This window comes from Cinclus cinclus, chromosome 5, assembly GCF_963662255.1.
Source record: "Cinclus cinclus chromosome 5, bCinCin1.1, whole genome shotgun sequence".
In the NCBI taxonomy this organism is placed as follows: Eukaryota; Metazoa; Chordata; class Aves; order Passeriformes; family Cinclidae; genus Cinclus; species Cinclus cinclus.
This window is the reverse complement of record NC_085050.1, coordinates 10403939-10426989: the sequence shown is the minus strand read 5'-3', so window position 1 is coordinate 10426989 and position 23051 is coordinate 10403939. Positions and strand designations below refer to the sequence as shown.

The following is a 23051-nucleotide window of genomic DNA, read 5'->3' as shown; positions in this document are numbered from 1 at the left end:
ATTGAAAAATTATTGCAGTCCCTTCAAATAATAAACAAAAATCTGATCATGTCAGCATGAGAGGATTCTGTTGATGGATTGCAATAGATTGCAGTATGTTTTGAAGGAACTATGCAACTAGTCCTCGCCAACTATCTGATGAGAAAGACAAGTCACCAGTTCCTGTTACTGCAGAGTATAAAACCTTAAGTGATCGTACGTACTTACATAGGAACACTTGTCTACATTTATACACTTCAACTTTGCTACAGGTGCTCCCATGGAACAGATTGCTGACTGACAACATTCTAGCTGGTGAACAGAAGGGGAATATGATGCCATTGCTGTCCTGGCTGACTTGTTTTAATGATGTAACTCATATTTGTTTTTAGTTTGTTTTGTTAAGGTTTGGGTGTTTATTTTTTTTCATGTAGAATTAGTTAATTAGTTTTAATTATTTTCTTTTAAATGCTTGCATTATCCTTGCATTTAGATTCACTGCAGCATGTAAAAAAAGCATATTCCAAAGATCACTGTCTCCACAGCAGCTGCCCAGTGGCACACTTATGTCCAAGCTCAGATACATATATGAACAGCAGAATACACATCATCTATTCTCTGCAGCACTATGGAGGACTGCCCCCTTACTAGATATTTTCTTGATATGCTAATTCCCTAATCAGAACGAAATAAGTCTTAACATCACAAATGAAACATTAAGAATTATTTTCCTGTTGTCCTCCCCTATAATCTTATTTTCCTCTTTACCATAGCTTGCACTTCTGTATTGTTTCTATCAAGCTGCCCCCACATCAAAACAACCTAGGGATAGGCTAGGAATCTTTTCCAGATCCTCCATAGCATGAACAAATATTTTATATTAGTCAACCACTGGGCTGACAGAATAGTGTTTCTTCGTGCCCAGAAAGTTTTAAATCAAATATGTACATGTCTTCAAAGCACAGTGTGTAAGTCATTTTCAGATGTTTTTGAGGCATGACATTTAAAATAAAAAGTCCTGCTGTCCTGAGGATGAATTGTAGGGAGAAAAGAAAAACTAATGACCTAAAGTATATCAACACCTATCTCAAAAACAGTTCCGTGCCTGAAGCTCTTTGAGTTTTAAATATAATAGGCAAGACAATTTTCATACGTCTGAGCTTATCATTCTCTCTAATGCACTGGCCCCAGCACCAGCTTCACCAAAACCTGGCCAATTAACAGGCAATCAGACTGGAGTTTCTGGCAATTTCCATTCTGGATTTGACCTGAAGAGTTTCTCTAAAAAGCTGCTTCTAGGGCAAAATCAGGAAAGATTTTCTCCCCTCTACCAGTGGTTTCACACAGATCATCTCCTGTTGAAGCCAGCTGGGTCTTTCTAAGTGCAGAATTGACTGCTGACTATTCCTGCCCCCTGTTTTAAAGCTTTGCAAGTAAGGTCAATGACACTGACCATCTTTAGGGAACAGACCTTTCTCAGTGACAAATGACAAGTGTTCATTCTTTGGATGTGAGCCAATTTTTTTCATGGAGGTAGTAGAGGAATCTGGTGAGCTTGAGGATAAATACTGAAATTTGGAGTTAAGCCATTCCTAGCTGTTAAAACTCTCTGGTGAGAGAGTGGATCTGCTATATGTAAATTGTCAATGTTTCCTTTTCAGCTTCCAGTGCTGTCAGTCTGGTATCTTTCATGAATACTTTGCTCTATAGGAACTAGAGATGAAAAAGACCTATTAGGTCATCTAGTTTACCTACCTGCCAGAGCAAGATTCTTTCCTACACTATGTATTTGGCCACAAGCACAGATGGAGAAGTAATAATCAGATGCTGCAGTGTATTTATTACTCACAGATTTAGTCTTCAGAAGTTATGCTATCAAAATTGCAGACATCACACAGCACATGCCTGCAACTTTTCTGAAGGGAAATATATCCTGAATATATCCTGGAAGCTTCTGCTGATGGTAACTGTCCTCATGCTATCATCTTCTATGCAATGCACATGATCAGGTATTAAGTTTCATTAGTTATTTGACTTGCTGCTTTATGGTTCAGGAAATTGTACTTTATGACACAAGAGGATAAAACTAACAGAAACTGACAGTCTTGGATGAAAATAAATAAATAAAATAAGAAAGATTAATAAGTATTACCTGACAGTTGTTTTTTGCCTCAAAGTCACTTTGCCCAGCCTGCTTCTTCTTATTCATTTTGAGGTCACTTTCTCGGAGCAGGTAGCAAACCAACCATTTATAAGCTGCTAAAGGAACTATGACAAAGAAAAAAAGCAAAATTCTTAACATCCACTTTTATGATGCATGAAGTCACATGAAAATTCTGCTGCAGTCCCAGATTTTGTTACTTGAGATGACAAGTGAAAGCATTAATTAATCAATGCATTGACATTCCACTATGTCCATTAATGCTGATACAATAAATATCTGGGGAGAACAGTCCAACTGTGAGTGTACAGTGAAGACATAACTATGTCTGGCCATACCCTACTTCAAACTGATCCCAAACTGGAAGACAGAGTGTACCCACAGCTCAGTTTAGACTTCTTACTTGAATAATTTTTTTATTTTTTATTTTTCTGGTTTCTTTATCCATATTAAGACTTAGGCGTGCAAGGTATGAAGTCTCTTCTGAGAATGCAAGAACAGGAGACAGTCCACAATTACTGGAAGCATGGGACTTGCAACATTGTTTTCACTGGTGGCTGAATGTAATCACATTTAAATTACTAGCTTTGTACATAATTGTGTCATATTTCTAAGAGCAGCCTAGAACTATTAAAGTAAAAAGTTATTGAGCACAAAAGTCCTTGCATGAATCCTGCTTGCTTGTCTCTTAGCTGAAGATTTAATGTAGAGTATACCTTAGGGTACAGGGAGTCTGCCTAAATTAAGGCATCTAAATTAACAGTCCAGTTTCTAATAGAATGGATCAAGAAACTGATTCAGATATTTTTTTAACTATGGTCTGGTTCAGTAGGTATTACATGAGAGGAGAGAACATGTGCTGTTGCTCTCTCATTATGGTATTGGTATTCTTTTTAACTTGTGTCCAACAGCAGTCCAGGCTTATAGTGATATACAAATGGGAGCAGCATCTAATGTCATACTTGACTTGATTATAGCAGAGTAAAGCAGGAAAACTACAGGAAACTCTTTTTTCACCATTACTCATTTTTCTCTATACACCTAAAAGCAACTGTCAAAAGCAGACAAACGTCATGCCTTTTTAACATACTTGTAAATCCCTTGTATGGTTTTCTAAAATAAGCTATTTTAGTGATAGAAGGTAGTGGCAATCAGTCCCCTTAGAACTGGAAAACAGCAATACAGTGGTGAAAAACCCTAACTCAGAGATGTTATTTTAGAGGAACAAAAGAGAATTAGTAATATCTGATGCTATCCTCCATTCCAGAAATGAATTTAGGGAATATAGAATGTATTTTGAAATGCAAACTATGCTCTTACTAAGTAAAAACGCACATAATAGAAAAAATGTCAGCAAATATGACAAATATCTAATAAGTAGCAGAGGTTGAATCTCAGATCTCTGGATCCTTTCCTTGGAAAGGAATTTAAAATTCTAGAATTAGTTTAATAACAGCAGAAGCCTACCTGAGGAGTCCATGCAATCTTCAACACTAATGGCTGTGAATTTCCAGCCAAGAATATGATGGTAGTCTTGCAAAAAGTTTATTGTTCCCAAAGGCGATTCAAAAGGAGCTTTATCTGAAATACCAGAGAAAATAAAAATGATTTATGAGAAAAGAAATCAGACTTTCTGGATCTAAAAGCCTATTACAAAGCCATGCATACACTTGACAGGCCAGATGCAATTAGACCATAATACTTATTTTATTATGGCCTAGTCCAGCCAAAAGAGGACTGGTGGACAAGTGTGGAAAAACCTGACATCACTGCCTATAATTATTCCCCATAAGATTCAACTCCAACTGCTGAGTCTTCCAGCTCTGCAAGATGCGAGTGGAACTCACTGCTGGAAAACTGAAACAAAATCTAGAGAACTACAAGATGTGGTGGTGGATATTGCTACCAAGTCAGGTGATATGAACTCTTCCAAGTACAATAAACAGACTTATGATGACTTTACCAATACGGAATCACAGAATCATAGAATGGTTTGGGCTGGAAGGGAACTTAAACATCATCTTGTTCTAACCTTCCCATCCTGGACAAGGACACCTTCCACTAGACCAGGCTGCTCCAACCCTATCCAGCCTAGTCTTGAACAGTTCCAGGGATGGGGCATCTACAACTTCTCTGGCCAACCTGTATTTCAACACCCTTGCAGAGAAAATTTCTTCCTAACATCTAATCTAAATCTCTCATCTTTTAGTTTCAAACCATGCTCTTTTGGCCCATGATTATCTGCCCGTGTAAAAAGTAGCTCTTCCTCTTTTTTCTAAGTACTGGAAGGTCATAATGAACATTCTCTTCTCAAGGCTGAAGATACCCAACTCTTTCAGCCTGTCTTCATAGCAGAGGTGGCCTCCTCTAGACCCTCTCTAATAGGTCCCTATCTGTCTTTTGCTTAGGACCTCAGACCTGGATGCAGTGCTGAGGTTAATTTGGTCAAACTTAACTGCACTTCTCAGGGAGTAAGATACATCTTAACCAGATTAAGGATGGCAAAACTTCTAGCTAGCTTCTGCAAGACAGAAGAAAGAATATTTCTTGCAGCAAATATTTCTGTATTGTGAACATACCATATGATGAAGTCTGAAGCACATTATTTATGCTCAACAAAATTATTAAATTACTGTCAATTGAATTACCTCCTAATTCCATTAGCTACACATTGTTTGGTCCAGCATAAGATTCCACAATGAAAACACACCTCTTATGCAATTCATCCAGCTCATTAAGTAGTTGCTGGTTTGCTGAAGCAGGACGTTGTTATCTCCCTCATATGTGCAGTTTGGATCATTATCATTTCGGATTTCACCCAGACGATTCACTTAAGGAGAACAAGTGCACAGTTTAATATATTGTAACACATTAGTAGAAGCTAAGAGAGATTAAATAATTATTCTGTGACAAAATGCAGGAGAGCTGTCTATTCCTGTATTTAAAACTATTGTTATAAACAGATGACCTTGAAAATTCACTGATTACCTTGTACAGTAAAGATTTTAGAAGAGTATGGCATTAAACTTACAAGAGAAATTTTCATCTATAAAGCCTGCATCTTTATATTTGAAACTGAGACTGAATTACTTGTGCAGCCTGTCCAAATGCTAGTGCAGATCCTGTATGGCTTTAAGGAGGGGGGTTTTTTTGTGACTTCGGGTATGAAATAAAATTTAAAAATATCGATATGAGGATAAAATACTTTCTAAACACATTGCTAAAATTCACAGCACAACAGCAGTCAAAGAACACATCAAAATAACCATTGTCTTTCTAATCAGTGCATGCAGTGTCTGTAACTTACTGGCAAGGTAACCATGTCCTCCACAAGCTTCTCGGGACTCCTGGGCTGCCTGCTGAGCAGTCCAAGATGCCAGCGGTTTGCTGGCAGCAGATAAAGCATGAATCTCACGTCCCAAATCAGCCTTTGTGGAAAAAAAATTATGAACAAGGAATAACTTTTATAGAAATTAAGTTGGTGACCAGCTAAAGCCATAGATGCATGTACTGCTGTATAATGAATAGTAATGGACAATACAAGCATAAAACTCTGAGATCTATGTAAGTGCAAAGCATATTCACTGGTGCCACAGAAAACCCTGCCACAGCTGAGGAACCTTCAGCACCAACTTTCTTATATGAGACAGCAATAATTTGTGTCAGATAATGGACACATAGGTGCATCTTAGCTCAGCTGTACCAGCTGGCACAGCACTGAGTGAGTTAGTTCACCACCCGCCAAGCTTTCCCTCCCAAAAAGGGAGAAGCAGGTGGTTGAGGGTGGCCTGTCCCATCTCCTCTGTGACATAAGCAGTATCTCCCTCTCCCCAGCCAGCAAAAGGATGTTTACAATATTTATTGCCTTACAGAGTTTTCACTGATCTTTTAAGCATCAGTTTTGCTAAGAGCAGGAAAACTTTCATGTACACTCTCAGAGACTCCAGAGAAACACAGTAGCCTGCATTTACACTAACTCTGTCGACCTTCCTTTGAACATGCATTTGGAATTCTGGTTTCTGGAGACAGGGGCTTGATACAACCAGAGCTTGTTTAAGAGCACCTTCCTGAATGATGTTTGTTTAATGATCTCCTGTAGAACAAAAGGAATCCATAAGGATTACATTTTTAAAATTTTCAACAATAAGGTTCTTTCCTATCATGACTTTGTCATGATAGCCACTGTTATCCTTAAGATTAGTGACTGCACTGCAGACCTCCAGAGATTAAGTTACCAGGTAAAACAATCAAATAGATTCTTCTGTGTTTTGTACAAAGAGGAGAAATTAAAATACCCTGCCATTAGTAAAAATTATTTAATGAGCTTTACTACAGATGAAAAAAGCTTGAGGATTTAAGTAAGACCTGAGCAATTCACAGCCAATATGCAGGCCCTAAAACTGTTTATTGCGAAAAATTATAAAAATAAATAAAACTTATATGCTGTAAAGACATAATGCTGCAGTTAACTTGGTTAAGAATCAGTCCACAGAGACTGATGGATTAAACTATTTCCTCTGTAAAGGGATGACTTCCAGTGGACTGATTGTGGATGAAAAACAGGGTTAAGACTCAAAAGTCAACTTTTTTCACTAAAAATATTTATTTTAATGCATGAATTTGAATTGCATTCTCAAGCCAGACTCAGAGAGTCTGTGCAGGAATTAATACTAGTATATTTTTAGAAAATCTTTGATATATGTTCCCTGTAGAATTTTTTACAACAGTTATAAGCTAAATTTACACCATCATAATATATTTATGATAAAAAATATGAAAGAGAACATAACCTTCAATCCCACAGAAATCAATAAAACTTTAATAAGTCCATCAAAACTAATCTGAATGCTTTTCTAAATGCAACTTCAATCAGTACTTTATATGCCCTATATTTCTGAGACATTGCTCTATCATTCTTGATTGTAAGAGTCTAAGACTTCTAAATAGGTCTGTCATTTAACAGCCTACAGTTTATTATAATAAGAACTCAGTGAAGAGGAAATATATAAATATCTCACCTGTCTCTGACTCCTTTGCTTTGCCAACACACCTGCAAAAAACTCCACAAAGTTCTCAAACAGGGACTTTGAGAAATAATCTAAGGCATATGCAGCAGCCAGATAAGGTAAAAGACGCCATTGCTGGGAAAAAAAAAGAATTAAAGTGATTTGATCACAAATTGATACATGTTTTTAATAGTTATTATATTGAACCAACTCATTAATTTTTACTGTGTTCAGAATGGAAAACTGCTTAATGGAGAACAGAACAATATTCACCTATAATGTAATTTAATTACATTTAATTATGTTATAGGCGGCTACTGTCCTCTTTATACAAGTTAGGGTTATATGGTTTTGGTTTTCACATTTCATGAATTTGTGATAAGCATTCTGTTAAACCATGGAAAAAGTTCACTGAAGCTTTGGGGACCAAAGACATATTTTTGCCATGTGTTTATAAAATGTTTGGCATGCCAGGGTCAGTCATGATTCATAAGTTTCTTCAGTACAAACATGACAGAGGCTGTAACCGTTTCATGGGGCTCACAAAAGAAAAGAAAAACTGCCTGAAAGTCTTTTTGGTAAAGGAAGAAGGGAATAAGAATTTCAGCAAGTAGAACCCACAGAACAAACCAAAACTGGGAAAAATTGAGAGCATCAACTAGAGGAAAGCAGACCCTGACTTATTCAGAAATGGTGGAAGGCAGGCACCTTCCACCAGTTTGTAGAAACTCATGAAATCTTTCAACATTGCAAGGTAAGTGCCAACCTGGAAAAAGGCACCCACACTTCAAGGACCAACTGGGTAGGTTTGTTTTCAGCCTTCTTATATATTAACCTTGGTCCTGAATTTTCCCTTTCCCCCAGTTATTCTACATATACTTCTATTTTTTTTCAGAGCAGAAAGTGTTTTTCATCTGCATAAACTGCAGGCAAACCTTGGTTATAATCCTCTTAAATCAGTATTAGCTTCTCCACAATGAATGTTATCGAGTCCTATACTTTTAAAGCATACAGGCTACAAATGAGAAACTTAAGTATAGCAACAAAGGAAGCAGTGATAGTTTGAAACAAATGCTACTTTCTACATCTGCAGTACTTTGGCATGTGCATGTAACGCAGACTTTCTCTTAAAAGGTTACTATTTTAGAAGACAAATGCTTCAGAGAAATGTGTTTTTTTTGGTTTTGCTGTTCCAAGAACTTAAAAGCCTGATCATGCCAGGAGGTTTTGAGCTGGAATGAATCCCCACAGCTGTACTAGAATGATGCTTCAGGTGACACAGACAACTTTAATTTCACTAACTTCAGAGTCACTACCGTGATGTGCAGTAGCTCTGAATGTGAGTTTCATCATCCAGAAGTCTGTAGATGGAATTGCAAAGTGTGTACCTGTGTTTGGTACTCAAGGACAGGTATTTCTTCATCCTCAGTTGGTCCAAATTGATGGCGAGCTGCTGAGAAGCGAATGGCTATTGCCAAGGCAAGCTTTAAATTGGTCATGGAAATTCCTGTGATCATAATTCTGCCAGTGGACAAGGATCCCAGAGCTGCACTGAAACGTTCTTTGACCTCCTGAATGAACAGAAAGCACAGAATGAATGCTGAGGCTAACATTTCATTTTACCCCCATAAAGATGCAACTTGGTAGTAAGATCAGAAACAATTTTGCCAATTTTGTTTCTTGACTCATTCAGATGAGGTATTCAGGTGAAACTGAAAGTAGTCTTGCCTGAACACAGTCAACTCTAAACTTTTTGGGATCAGTGGGGTCATGCAAAGAGCACGAAGACCAGTACAGTCAGCAGGGTGAGTTGAGACTTCTCTAAAATGAAATTTAAAAACCAACATTCATATCTCATGTGAAATTGTCAACAGCCTTCTTAAGTTCAGGTATCCAGTACTTCCTGAAGTAAGAGGCCCATTGCTCTGTCTCTCAACCTACATAAACCTGTGTATATTTAACGAAACAAGACTTTGTTTCATACCTTGATAGAACTTGAGTACCTCCCCTCAGCTGTGACATCTGCAGCGATATTCAGTATGTTTTCTTTTGGTATTCTGACAGCATGGAACATGGCAAATCTGTTCAAACAAATATACAAACAGTATAAAATCTATCTCTACGCAGTCTGAGGTGTTTACATTACAGAAAAAAAAGGTCATAAGAAAAACAGGATTGCAAAATTATCTCAGGCATGTCAATGAACTGAAAACAGTGCCCATTTTTAGGGAAGTATGCCTGGGCCAACAAAGACTTTCAGACTCAGAGCAGTACAATAAATTCAAGAAGAGAAATTATTTATTATAACTTTTAATTCTTGATTTTTGTTTTAAAAAGATGATGTTTACAAAAAAACAAACAAACAAACAACACTTCACTGATTCTAGGAGACTATTTCAGCAACTTTCTAAGGAAAGGAAAGAAGTAAAAAAAAAAGTAATGAAGGAATGAGCAACAGTATTCCGGTTGATGGCAGGGACAAATAAAGTTACTTATTAGAGACCTTGCACACAGGCAATTTGGCAGGTATTTTCACTGGCATCTCAGAAAGCTGAACCTCAATTCTCAGGCTGCTGATTTAGGTTGCCTAGGTTGGTATCTCAGCTGTCAGAAAAGCTTGGGAAGATGAACAACTTCCTTCTGCTGCCTAGAATGGGACTGGGCCATTCTGATTCCAAATAATTCCCTGCCTCAAACAATTCTGCAGAGCTATATTCATAACTGAGGTGCTGTTTAGTTCAGTCTGGAGACTGCCTTGGAATAGAGACGCTGTATATTTTTATGAGTCTAAAATAGAGATCTGTGAAGATCCTATTACTACTTCTACTGCAATATAAATAAGGACATAGCTGAAATGGTGCCCTGAGAAGGAACCAAAAGGAAAATTTTCCTCTGTTCAAACTCAAATTAGAAATTCTGTTCCCTGAAATGTGGCATCTTAGAAAAGGAAGAGCAGGATAATCCTTTCTAAATTGCAGCACTCTGGCAGCAATAAAGATGGAAGGTCTTAAGATAGGGAGAATGTCTGGAGTACTCATATTCTTCAGGAAGAAAGTGACTGAACTGTTTCACCCAAATGGGCAACATAATTTGGCACAATAGTAGCAGTATCAACCCCACTCACTAATATCTCACTATCTAACAGCACTTGAAAAGCTGTATTTGTAATCAAAGAAAATTCCTTTTTCCTGCCAATAAAGGCTGATCTACTTAATATGGCTCACGAGAGTCAGGTCTTTCACATTAATAAATTACGTAAGGGCTGCATTGCTACATGTGCTTTGAAATTATGAGTTGTTTCCAAGGAAACATATCTGAATACTGAATTTATTCAGCCTTAGAGATACACAGTATTTTTGGACTTAGAGAAAGGTGTGTTATCCTAACCAAGAACCAGCTGCCTCAACAACACTAATAAGTGCTTTGTTAAATGCCAATTTCAGTGAGACCACACTACTTTGTAACAGAAGCAAATTCAGATTTTCCAAAAATCTGATTTCCATCTATGTTTATTTTTTCCTATATCACTGAAAATAAAAATCTCTTTCTAGATAGATTTTTTGGGTAAATTCACATTCCCTGCTCCCTATATCCCAAAGAGAATCACAACTAAAACTAAAAATATTGGTATAACAACCTATATTTTTAAGCAATAGCATGCATCTTAGAAACAACTTGAGCTTTTTAGTTATTATTACTCATTAATTGCAGAAAAGTGTGTGTGCCAAGGTTTAGGTTTCCAGTTTACAGTCTTTTTTTCACAGTTACTGTCCTTCCATAGAATTCTAAGAAGGTGCTTCCTCCAAGACCTTACAATGCAAGCATAAGGCAGGAAGCTACAAATATGTTCAAACAGTGAAGCAGAGACTAATTACTGAAGAATATTTTCCTGACAGGATGCCTGCCAGTCACAGCACACCAGCAGCTCATCAGATGCATTTTTTACAAGCTATTAGAGCAAACAAGAATTTTAAGAAAAAAAAACAGAGTGATGAAAGTAAGGGAGCTCCACAGATGTTTATAAGGACCCCTCTCAAAAAGGAAGGGAGGCATGGAAGAAAGCAATGAAATATTATTTTAAAAGGCTGTTGAATGGATGATAAAAACTGGAATTATAAGCCAGACTAAAGGAAGAGTTGACCTAACAGAGAGAAGATATAATCTTTGGGGCACATATTAGGACAATATTTCAAAGGGCTCCAGTTCTTGGGCTTTCTCTCTGCAAATAAATACCTGGAACATGCTTAGCCTTGTATGTGATTAATGATAAGATTTCATAGCAGCATTCATAGAGTCACTAGGGTGGAAAACACCTCCAGTATCAGAATACAACCATTACCCCAGCAGCACCATGTTCATCACTAAAACATGCTCCCCAGGTATGACACCCACACATCTTCTGAACACTTCAATGGATGATGATTCCATCCCTTTTCCCTGGGCAGCTTGTCTCAATGTCTGAACAGTCTTTCAGTGAAGAAATTTTTCCAGTATCTAACCTAAACCTCCCCGATACAATTTGAGGACACTTCCTTTTGTTGTGTAATTTGTTACCTGGGAGATAATGACAATGAATAAAATGGCAAATTATCCTCTGTCATGTGTTCTGTTTTACACTGCAGTGATTAGTTCAATTCACAGAGCAAAGTTGTGCAGTTGTAGAAAATTTTTTATATTGACCTGTGCTTGAGACTCAAGTGTTCATAAAAAGCAAATTGAAAGCTACTACTTTATAAATCTATATACTAATTGCCTACTTTTAGGAATTCCAAGCCTACTTATAATGAACACGTGACAGATGTGTGCTGAACAAAATAGTTCCCAAAATGACCTAAACAATTTTACCCACTTTCACTTGCTGTGATAGAATCGGAAACAGTTAAATCTAAGGGGAGCCTTCAGTTGGCAAGAGTAAAAAACCTTGAGTAAAATTTTGTTATAATCTCCTGACACAAATAAAAGGAAGCTAATTCTATACCACATAAAAGATGACCTAAAATTATTACGATTAAAAACTACAAGCACACCTTTCTTTAACAACTTCTTTCACAGCTAGTGAACCAGAATACTGAATTTCCTATCATTATATGATAGCCTATTTTCTCAAAATCAAAATGAATTCAAGTAACAGGTTTTGAAAGTTTAATATTTTCCCTTGATATTATCCATTGCAGACACGCTACATAAAGATATGTAGATATGCATATCAGAGGAGAAAAGCTTTAAGAAGCAGAGAGGCAGAACTAGCAATTAAAAAATCAATAAAAAATTTCTACATGTAAAGAAGTAAGATATTTTGCCTATAAGCATGAATGTTGAAAATGAAAGCAGAACCTCACTGGACTGTTGGGTTAGGCGACCTTGTGAGATTTCTGCCAGCTGCTGTCAAGCATCTTCTCCAAGAACTTTGCTATTGGGAATTGTTAGACACACTGGCCAATTGGAACTTGATATTGGAACATATTAAAAATAAATAGTAAGATTTAATGAAGTCAACGATCATGTTTTTAATGGTTATTAGTCTAGAAAGCATAGACTTGGCCCACATCTGTCAATGCATTAAGAGGCAAAATCTCCTTAAAGAATTGAAGAAATATCTTACAATAATGGAACTGTATATGCAGTCATGGGGATATCATGTACCAGCAAGTTTGGAAAATGGCTAAATTTCACACAGTGATGACAAGACCAGAGGTCTGAAAGATGTCCTACTTAGGGCCTCTTCAGCACAGCAAATAGTATGACTGAGATTAAGACCTCTCAGCAGGACAGACAGACAGACAGCTGTCACCTGAAATAGATATCACAAGGCTCCACAGCAATGTGCAATTTTGCATCATGCAGATACATTTTTTACCACAGATTTAAAAAAACCCCTATCACACAGATTTCTACCAAGAGCAGCTGAGCAGAGTGAAGTGCCATTCCAATAGTAGCATTCTTGTTTGGGTTCTTTGGCCAGTAGTTCAGGGAACATTTCAAACTAAGTTAATCTCACTGACTTTAAATCATGCAATAGTAATTCATCTGGTGTGCAGTAATGCTGATAAAAGAGGAACAGCTGGAAAAGCTACGAGCTTCTTTTGCCAGTACTAAAGTAATAAACTGTTACCTATAGTACAAATAGCTCAAATATGCTTTGGTGAACTTCAGACTCACTAAAATGCCTTTTCTGCCAGCTTTTTTTACTGACTACATTAGAGATGGTGCAATCATCTCTATTGCCACACTTCCAGCCAGAAACAGAAAGCAGGTGAATGGTATTGAAAGGCTGTGAGTCAATAGATATCATGGCTGACTATGGGATACAGTAAACCTTGGGAAGAATATAATTTCAGAGGTTTGATGAAAAACTTGCAGAAGGAAAAACAATTGCCACATATTCTAGACTGAAGCTCACAGAAAGGTTTGAACTGACAAGAGTTACAGTGAAACTAGGGAAAACTGCATGGCAGCATTTTACATTTATTTTCTACAATCAAGGCTCCAATCTAAGAATGCACCTCTGTACAGTAATGCTCAATAGCAATGATAAAACCACATAGCAGTTTATAGCCTCCTAATCCTAACCCAATAGACTTCACAGGCACACAAAGACCCACTCACAATAAAGTTCTCACAGTCCAAGTGCCAGTGTTGCGAGGAGCTCTGGATGTGCAGAATCCTGCAGTTGTTGAGAGCTGACAGAGCTTTGCTAAGGAACAAAAATGGTTGGTTGAAGTTCACTGCAGATGTGAGGCTGTATTTCTGTGGGTCAAAAAAACAAATGTGTGACCAGATCTAAATCTACCTTTCCCCATTTTCACCCACATCAAGTGCCTTTCAGTGTGAATTAGCTATGGCTGTAGAGTTTTGAGGCACAAGAACCTGACAAAAATGAGGGGATAAGGCAGGACTCTGCAGCAATGCAACCATAGCCCAGTAAAATGCACAGCACTGAATGTACCCACACAGTGTCCAGCCCTGACTGCACAAACTACATGAGGAAGGCAAAGCAGGGAAATGTCAATGACTCTGCTGCAAAAATCGCAGCTGTAACTTAAATTGTAAACATGCAAGATGTGTTTGCAAAATACCAAGTTGTAACTGTGGAAGCGACACTTTTCAAAAGGGCTAAAGTATTCATGGTATATTCAGATAACATAAATACAGGCACAGGCATTTTAACATTCTTTTTTTCTTCTATAGCCACTTCATTGCTATTGCAGTTGTTTGAAACTTAGGTCAGATGCTGTAAGTCAATAAAAAAATATTAAACAAGCCCAAGCTTGCTTATTTGGGAAGCAGGACTGATTTTTACACTTAATTTCTTACACCTCTATTCTTCTTCCTGCACTGAAACAGCCACTCCTAAGGCCTTGCAGTGAACCACACCTGACAAATTATCTGACTGAAGACAGCAAAAACTGGTGGTTTTTTTTTTTCATTAGTTTTCAGGCAGTCCCAGTTTCCTAGCTGAGTCTCCTACAGCTACATAAATGTTCACTGCAGCAGAAGGAAAAAGGCAGTGTGGGAGTAAGAAGCAAATAACCAAAGAAGCTGATAATGGATATTATCTTCACTGAACTACTGTTTCAGATTGAAAGATGAAGCTCCAAAGACTATTTAGGCTTCAACCATGTATTGTAGCTCCTATCTTCCCAGTTAAATAACTGCAACAGTTGCAAAATCTAAATGAGCATGAAGAGGAAAAATAGTAGAAGACAAAAAGGACTAGACTTTCATTTGTTCTGCCCTTAAACTAGCAGCAGCAGAATCACAATGTATTATTGTCAGTGATACTGAATTAGTAACACAGAAACAAATTATGAATTAACCATTTAAAAGCAGTTTGCAACAGCTTGCAAGTCAGGTGAGGTATCCCATCTTTGCCAATATACAAGGAGTTAAAGTGAGCTCTTTCTAAACTATCTCTTTCTAGAAGGGATTATTTTACACAAGCTATTGCTTTTCTGTCCAGTAAATCCCCTTTACCCATTTCTTTTTGGGCATTTTGTTTTGTTTTCAATATCCAGAAAACTGAATCTGGCCTCACTGATTGCTAGAGAACATGCTAAACATCTTAGTGCGTTGAATGTGTGCAAAGATTGACCACATTTTAATTGTACACAAAAGGCTGTTAAACAGCTAATAAACCCCATGAGTTTTCCCAAGCCCACAGTTATCATTGGATCCAGTTAATTCTTCCTCCAGAAAGACCCATTTCTCTCCTACAAGAAGACTTAAGGCAAAATGATAGTTTCACTTCCCTAGCTCTTCCCTTACAAAAGGTTTTATCTGCTCAACAAACTATATACATGTTATCAGTGGACACAGCCTAATAAGCTCAGAACACCTGTTACCAAGATAGGCATGGTAACCACCACTTCAGAAATACAATTATAGCTGATTTTTACTCTTCCCCATGCAGATTCAGTTGGGCATCATTTCTGTCTCTGCAGAAGGGAAAGCAGAAATTTGCTGCTAGTTAAAACTGGACACAAAACTGGTTCAACACCAATTCAGTGTGACGTGAATCATTTACTGATGTGCACAGAAGTAATGGGTAATTTGGGCAATGTTCCAGTATCTAAGGTACATCCTTCCCTGCCCACCCAAAAAAACCCCAAAACAAAACAAAACCCACAACAAAAACAAAACAACAAAAAAACCCCCAAAAAACAAAAAAAAAAAACGAAGGAAGGAAAAAAATGCACAGAAATCACACACAGTACAGCTCTTGTTTTGTGTGTGTCATCCTCCCACACATTTTACTAAAAAGCCCCTGAAATCCAAGATACTCAGGGATTATTTCATTACAGTTTTTTTTTTTCCCTCAGCTAGTAACATTTTGAGTCCGCAGTGAGCAGAGTATTTCAAAGGCTGACAAAGCACTATCAACAGGTGGACATTTTAATATTATAAAATAAAGACTAAAGCATTTGCATCCCCTGGTGGCAGACTGAATTAACTTTGCTAACAAAACACAAAATCAGTCTAAACTCTCCATAAGAAAAAAATGAGCTCTATTGTTACCCCTTTATGCATTGATTACACTAATCATTGCAAATTTCCTAGAGTAAGAAAAGTATTTTAAAATATTTTACGGTTTTTTGGTCAGGGCAGCTACAGTTAAAAGTAGAATAGTTTATACTGAGTGTCATCACACAAGCACTTACAGGATGGCCAGGGTATCAGACCCAGCCAGCATGGGTTTAGGAGGGACATGTCACATCTGACCAACCTGATCAATCTCCTTTTACCACCAGGCGACCCACCTGGTGGATGCAGGAAATGCTATGGATGTTGTCTACTTGGACTTCAGCAAGGCCTTTGCCACTGTCTCCCACAACACTTCCTGGAAAAACTGGCAGCCCATCATGGCTTGGACAGGAGCACTCTGTGCTGGGTTCAGAACTGGCTGGATGGCCAGGCCCAGAGAGTGGTGGTGAACAGCACTGCATCCAGCTGGGGACCAGTCACCTGTGGTGTCCCCCAGGGGTCTGTGCTGGGGCCAGCCCTGTTCAATACTTTTACTGATGACAGGGATGAGGGCATTGAGTCCCTCATTAGTAAATTTGCAGATGACACTAACCTGGGAACATGTGTTCATCCGTTGGAAGGTAGGAGGGCTCTGCAGAGAGACCTGGAACAGTTGGATGGATGGGCAGAGTCCAGTGGGATGAGGTTTAATAAGGCCAAGTGTCGAGTCCTGCATTTTGGTCACAACAGCCCCCTGCAGTGCTATAGGCTGGGGATGGTGTGGCTGGACAGCGCCCAGGCAGAAAGGGACCTGGGGGTGCTGGTCAGCAGCTGGCTGGACATGAGCCAGCAGTGTGCCCTGGTGGCCAAGAGGGCCAATGGCATCCTGGCCTGGATCAGGAATGGTGTGGCCAGCAGGAGCAGGGAGGTCATTCTTCCCCTGTACTCAGCACTGGTGAGGGCACACCCTGAGTGCTGTGTCCCGTTCTGTCCCCTCAGTTTGGGAAGGACGTTGAGACACTTGAGCACATCCAGAGGAGGCAGCAGGGCTGGTGAGGGGCTTGGAACACAAACCCTGTGAGGAACGGCTGAGGGAGCTGGGCTTGTTCAGCCTGGAGAAAAGGAGACTCAGGGGTGACCTTATCACTCTCTACAGCTCCCGGAAAGGTGCTTGTAGTCAGGAGGGGGTTGGTCCCTTTGTCCAGGCAGCAGCTGACAGAAAGAGGACACAGTCTTAAGCTGCACCAAGGAAAATATAGGTTGGACACTAGGAAAAAGTTTTTTTTACGGAAACAGTGATAAAGTACTGGAATGATCAGCCTGGGGAGGTGGTGGAGTCACCATCCCTGGATGTGTTTAAAAAGACTGGTGCCATGGTCTAGTTAAGGTGTTAGGGCATAGGTTGGACTCGATCTTGAAGGTCTGTTCCAACCTAGTGATTCTGTGCGAGAGACCTGCAAACATCATGTGATTTCTGGACACTCATACTATAAAACTATGAGAATTATTTGGAAAGATAATTTTAGAAATGAATTTACACTGCAATATTTCCCACATTAGTTCTAGAATTATTTCTCTTACTAAAAACATTACACTTTACATTAGCAGGAAACCAGCTTTCAGCCAAACAACAAGAGATTAATTGTTTTCCAAAGCCAGAATGGACAACTACAATCATCTGCTCTGTTTTCTTACACACTATAAATCAATAGCATTTTCCAAGGAGGCTCTGAAATTTCTTCCCTATGACCTTCATTAATGTTCAGGAACTTAACTCTCTGTATCCATATTGAAAATTATTAGCATAAATTACTTGAAGCACAGGAACAAAATCAAACATCTCTGTCAGAGATGTCAGACTCTGATCCCTACTGTGACCACATATCCTGAGTGTAACTACATGGAAATAGACCTGATTTACTAAGTGTTCAGGCACTAGTTGAACCAGACTTCACACATGTATTCAAAAAAAAACCCTGGCAACAAATGTAATGGAAATTAATACTTGCAGTCAGAGCATCAGGGAAGGTTTTCTCCTCTCCACATACAAGTTTGTGCTTTCTCTGGGATAAATGAGGATGTAAGATTGCTAAACAGCCAAGGAAGACACTTTAACAAGGCAGTATCTGATGAAATATCTCCCTGTGGTTTCTGGGATTTTTCAGATCATGCAACCAAGAGTCCATTTTCTAGGGTGGCATGGCTTGTTGCCTCTGCAAACAAATGCAGAACTTCCTCCCCAGTCCCCATCCAGACCTCTGTGTACCTCAGAGTCAACATGCACAAGCCCTGCAACTTCTGACATCTCAGTGAGGGCAGGAATGCTGCAGAACAAAACTTGGTTCTCTGGTTCTTGAGAACAATGTTGGCCTGCCTCTAATCTTAGACCTCTCCAAAAAAATCGTACCTGAGGTAGTTCAGGAACACAGGCCTCTGGAGTTCTAGCTAAATGAGAGCATCTATGGGTAACCTTGGGCTCCCTCATCGTTCTCTCAATCTGCAAGTGCTGTATTAAGGTTTCTAATGCAGAGACTGTCTTAATACATCCTTAAGAAATCTACATCCATGGCTGGGGCTCTCTAGGCACTACTGTTTGAACATAATACTTTTTTAAAAAAAAAACAACATATACAAAGTAAACAGGAATGCCCTATGACTGCTTTAAGTGACATATAATGTCAAGTAAGATAAGGGGCTCCCTCTGACAATAAGATAGGAAGTTGCTGTATCTCATTTAAAGGGTATTTTATGGATTATAATTTCCAATTATTCAGTTATTACCAATATTTTAAGAAATACTCTATTTTTCCCAGTAGATAATAGAGAATTGGATTTAAAATTATGTACATTTTAAGGTCACATAACAAGCATACTTGCACATAAATCTACATTGCAATGTAACAATGAACACCAGTACAGAAATATGAAGTTGAAAAACATTTAGATTACTCAGGCCCATGCTGCTGTGCCATCTGCTGGCTACTAGTCTGTAATGCAGAAGCAGGAAAAAATACACACCAAACCTTAAACATCCTTCTTTGCTGAGTCTCAGTTTTCCTCTATAAATTAATTTTGGATTGTTTCAAGTTTTTAAAATTTATTTCTTCTGTGTCTTCAGGAAACAGAGAATTGATGATAATGAGCTATATAACCACAAAATTCCTACAACCCTCTGGAAAGACAGTCAAAGCCATAGTATTTGAAACCAGGATACTTTAAGATGTCTATACTGCATTTATAAGTTTACTGCAATGGTCTGTTTTGAAGGATAATACATAAATCTGTAACGAACTGAATCAACAGAAAGAAGAAAATATGAAGTAAAACAATAAAAAAATAAAGATGTGAAACCCTTCTTTACCATTTAAAGTTTATGTCTTTATCCAGAGCTACATAACTAATGGAAGAGTTTAAGTAATTTTTACATAATGACTGTTTTAATGTTTCCTGACTATATCTCCCTCCCATCAGACAGCTTTGGTTAGTAAAGCAGACACAGAAAGGCCCTTGGAGTCATGACTAAGAAATGGAGCCAGGTACTTTTTTATTTCAACTGTACACACATAATACAGAAGAAAACAGCTAGCCTTCTCTTTCTTGGCTGCAATCTAGAAATCCCATGGTTTAAACAAGATACATAGTTTCTCTCTTTGGGCTCATTAATCTTAATATTTACTGAAAATAAATCTTGTCTGGGGACCACCACTAGCCTTCCCGTGGGCTGGAAACCAACAGAAAAAATACTGAAAGTCTTACACCCAGATGGGTGCAGAGGCTGATAATGTTCTTTACTCAGAACTTACTAGATTTTTTTTTTCCAATTATTATTGTTGAAGAGTCTATAGCTGCAAGAGTGCCTGGGGATATTCACAGAAGACAAAGAGCACTTCACACTATAAAGAGTGAGAAAGGCCGAAAGGCTGTTTATTCAGATAGAAAATAATGAAATTCAAGATATTTCAGTCTGGATTGGGTTTTTTTTAGAAATACCAACAATTTAAAACCACTAATGAACACTTCAGGAGTGAAGACAGAACAGATACAAGGGATCTTTGCACCACTACATTGTGATATAACCTAGAATGTTTTCTCTTTTGAATGTATTGACTTACCCATTATCCAACCCATTCTGCCCAAGTTTCTTTCCTATGTCACCTACCACCACACCTGGCATTGGTAGAAGAGTTTTTGTATCTCTAATCTGTAGAGAAGTGAAACAAAACATTTCAGTAATGGAACAATGAAAGTTATTGGCTGAATTTTTCAAAGTTTGAAAATATTCCAAACTTACTAATGATAAAGAGATCTCTCTGTTTCTTTCAAGCACATAATCCTAGATATAACTTGTACTTATGCATCCTCTCATTCAGGACATAGATACTTTAATGAAAATTACTTTGGAAGATGACACTAGTTACATCACTGTGTTAAATATCCCTTAACACTGATGACTGATCTCATCAGACTAGCACTGAAGCCTCCTTCAGTTGTACAAAGACACAGCAGAAAACAATGGAATTTTTATGTAACAATCAGCTTTGAGATATTCCCCAATTCTGTAATAAACTTTGCTCAGTCTGCAACTAGTTCATTTTACTACGTACAAGTTTTCTATTGCACCAACATTTTCCAATGTCTTTAATCTTATAAAATTATTTCTGTGGTAGAAGTTTCCAGATTTCATGTAGATCAGCCTGCAGCACTGGCAGACAAATCAACCTAAGCCTCATGCAAGACTTTCAGGATTTCATACGACACAGATGAGTTCTAACTATATAAGTACCATGATCATCTGAAGACTTTTCAGCTATTTTGTGTTTACAGAAGTTTTTGCAGAAAACTGGCAGCATAAAACTAGCTCTACAACCTTCATAAAATTGGTAAACATTTAAAAAAGTATCTTGGTTACAACTGCAATAAACTGTGAAGGCATTAAATAAACAATCTGCTGGTCAGGTATAAATAACAACATAATAAAGTCTTTATTTTGAACCCACTCTTCCCCAAAAAGAATAAAAGGATTAGCAATATTTCCAGCCTACCTGTACAATAAAGGAATGTAATCCTTGGCACTGTCCATCAGGAGTATAGAGCTGGGCGTACAAAACTGCATGAGTGGCATGCTTCCCCATATTACCAACCCAGAACTTTGCAGCTTCAAAGTCAGGTGTATTGATGACAAATTCCTATAGCCAGGAAAGAAAAAGAAAATTATATAAATATTAAAAATCAGGTGAGAGCTATTTTTTTATCTCCCCGGCACTGTTTTGAAAACATTCATTAACTGCCAAGATTTTATTTTGTAGTGGATTCCAGCACCTGAGATCTCTCTTACTGTGTTCAACTTAGGAGAGAACATATGTAATAAAGAAAAAACCTAGAATTAAAAAAAGGTCATTGCCTCATTGCAAAGCCTGAAACTCAGCTTTTTTAGTTGCTCATTTAAGCAGTTAAAAAAAGCAGAATAATGGACTAGGAAGCATTTCCTAGATCTTAGATTAAACTGAGCTGTGAGCTCAAGTAAAGAACTGAGAGAGCTGTTTCAGCTGTGAGAGCTGAAGCCTATGCAGGGACCAACTCCTTGTCACACAGGTTTGTATGGAAAGGAAGCCTGGTTGACCCTGTGTATCAAGGACTAACCTGAGAACTCGGATCAAATGTGGCTGTAGTCCGGATGCCTTTGGTGTTAGTTCCATGGCTAAGTTCAGTCAGAGCAAAACATCCAAAAATCTAAATAAGGAGATACAGGGCACAATTCAAGACCACTTTATTACATTAATTAAAACTGTAAGACTTTTAAATTATTTCTAATTCAGCTGTTGGAGAGTAACTTGGCAAAAAAACTTCCAAAACAAAACTGGATGCAATAAAGAGCAACAAAAGCACAAACCTCAGTTTAAGTGCACTCAGAATATTTATCTTGCAAAATCAAAGAGGGTCTGGCCAGACAGTGAATGCCGCCCACATGGCCTAGACTGGAGAAACTGTTTAGGATTGGCACCTTCTGTATCAGACAGGCTGCATTTGTTCTGCAGGGTACTTGGTCCTGAGTCCCCATTGAACTCCATGTGGTGTTTCTTTGGTATTATTTTCCATTTTATAGAGTTAGAATGGAATTTTTACAACAACACATCAAAACTGAGAGTATCCTAGTAGGACACTCTTAAATGACTCTGGACAGAACTTAAACTAGTGTAATGTCATCTATATTGCCTTTTGGGAACAGATCCCAAATTTTGCCTGCATATTAACTTGGGCAGTCTAAAACATGTCCAGGAAGTGGTTTATGAGCTAGTAGTGAGGACAGTCAGAGCTCAGTGCTTGAATCTGCTCCATGGTCTTTTCTTTTGCTATTTAGAGGTACCTAGGTATATAAAGAGATCAGAAATAACATGAAACTGGAAATAGTGACACAGTTCTAATAGTGTCCATTTCTTAAAAATTATTATAAAAAATTACCTCCATGCTATAAATTTGTTTCAAAAGGTGTGCAAATCTCTTAGAAGCACTCATAATTGGACCTGCAAATGCCTGCAAAAACAGAATAATAAATTAAATCAGTGCCCTGTGATGAAAAGCATGAATTGCACATGATTTTTAACAGTGATGTCCAGTAAAGAGACCAGGGAAAGTGGGCTGCACAGTAAACTATAATTAGACAATAGGTGGGGGAGGCAAGTCAGGATGTGATCTTGTCAAGGCCCCTCTACAGATGACTGAACTTATCACAGCTCTAACCTGTTCAAGCCTTCATTGCAAATGCTTACAAATACTTTCCACCTGTCCTTAGTGATGTTCCCTTGAGCAAAGGAAAACTTAAAGACTATTGTAGCTCATTTTACTTGAAACAGATTGGGAAATGAAGGTAGCTGTTTCAGGATCAAACAACAATGCTGATTTGAAAGACACCTTCAGTTTTCCTACATAGATGTTTACACAAGCAA

At 38.1% G+C, this 23051-nt stretch overlaps 1 protein-coding gene across 2 annotated transcripts in view; it reads right to left on the bottom strand.

Moving 5' to 3' along the window:
* ACOX3 (acyl-CoA oxidase 3, pristanoyl) overlaps positions 1-23051 on the bottom strand; it is a 30805-nt gene that overhangs the window by 5362 nt on the left and 2392 nt on the right. Inside the window, exons 3-13 of one of the 2 annotated variants that reach the window (XM_062493355.1) lie at positions 22567-22638; positions 21748-21837; positions 21150-21293; positions 20220-20308; positions 9131-9227; positions 8535-8717; positions 7159-7281; positions 5448-5568; positions 4851-4970; positions 3608-3721; positions 2132-2247 (exon numbers count right to left, since the gene is read on the bottom strand). In XM_062493355.1, coding sequence (XP_062349339.1) covers positions 2132-2247; positions 3608-3721; positions 4851-4970; positions 5448-5568; positions 7159-7281; positions 8535-8717; positions 9131-9227; positions 20220-20308; positions 21150-21293; positions 21748-21837; positions 22567-22638 — 1269 coding nt within the window. The remainder of the gene's footprint in view (positions 1-2131; positions 2248-3607; positions 3722-4850; positions 4971-5447; positions 5569-7158; positions 7282-8534; positions 8718-9130; positions 9228-20219; positions 20309-21149; positions 21294-21747; positions 21838-22566; positions 22639-23051) is intronic. The other variant, XM_062493356.1, reaches the window with a different exon arrangement.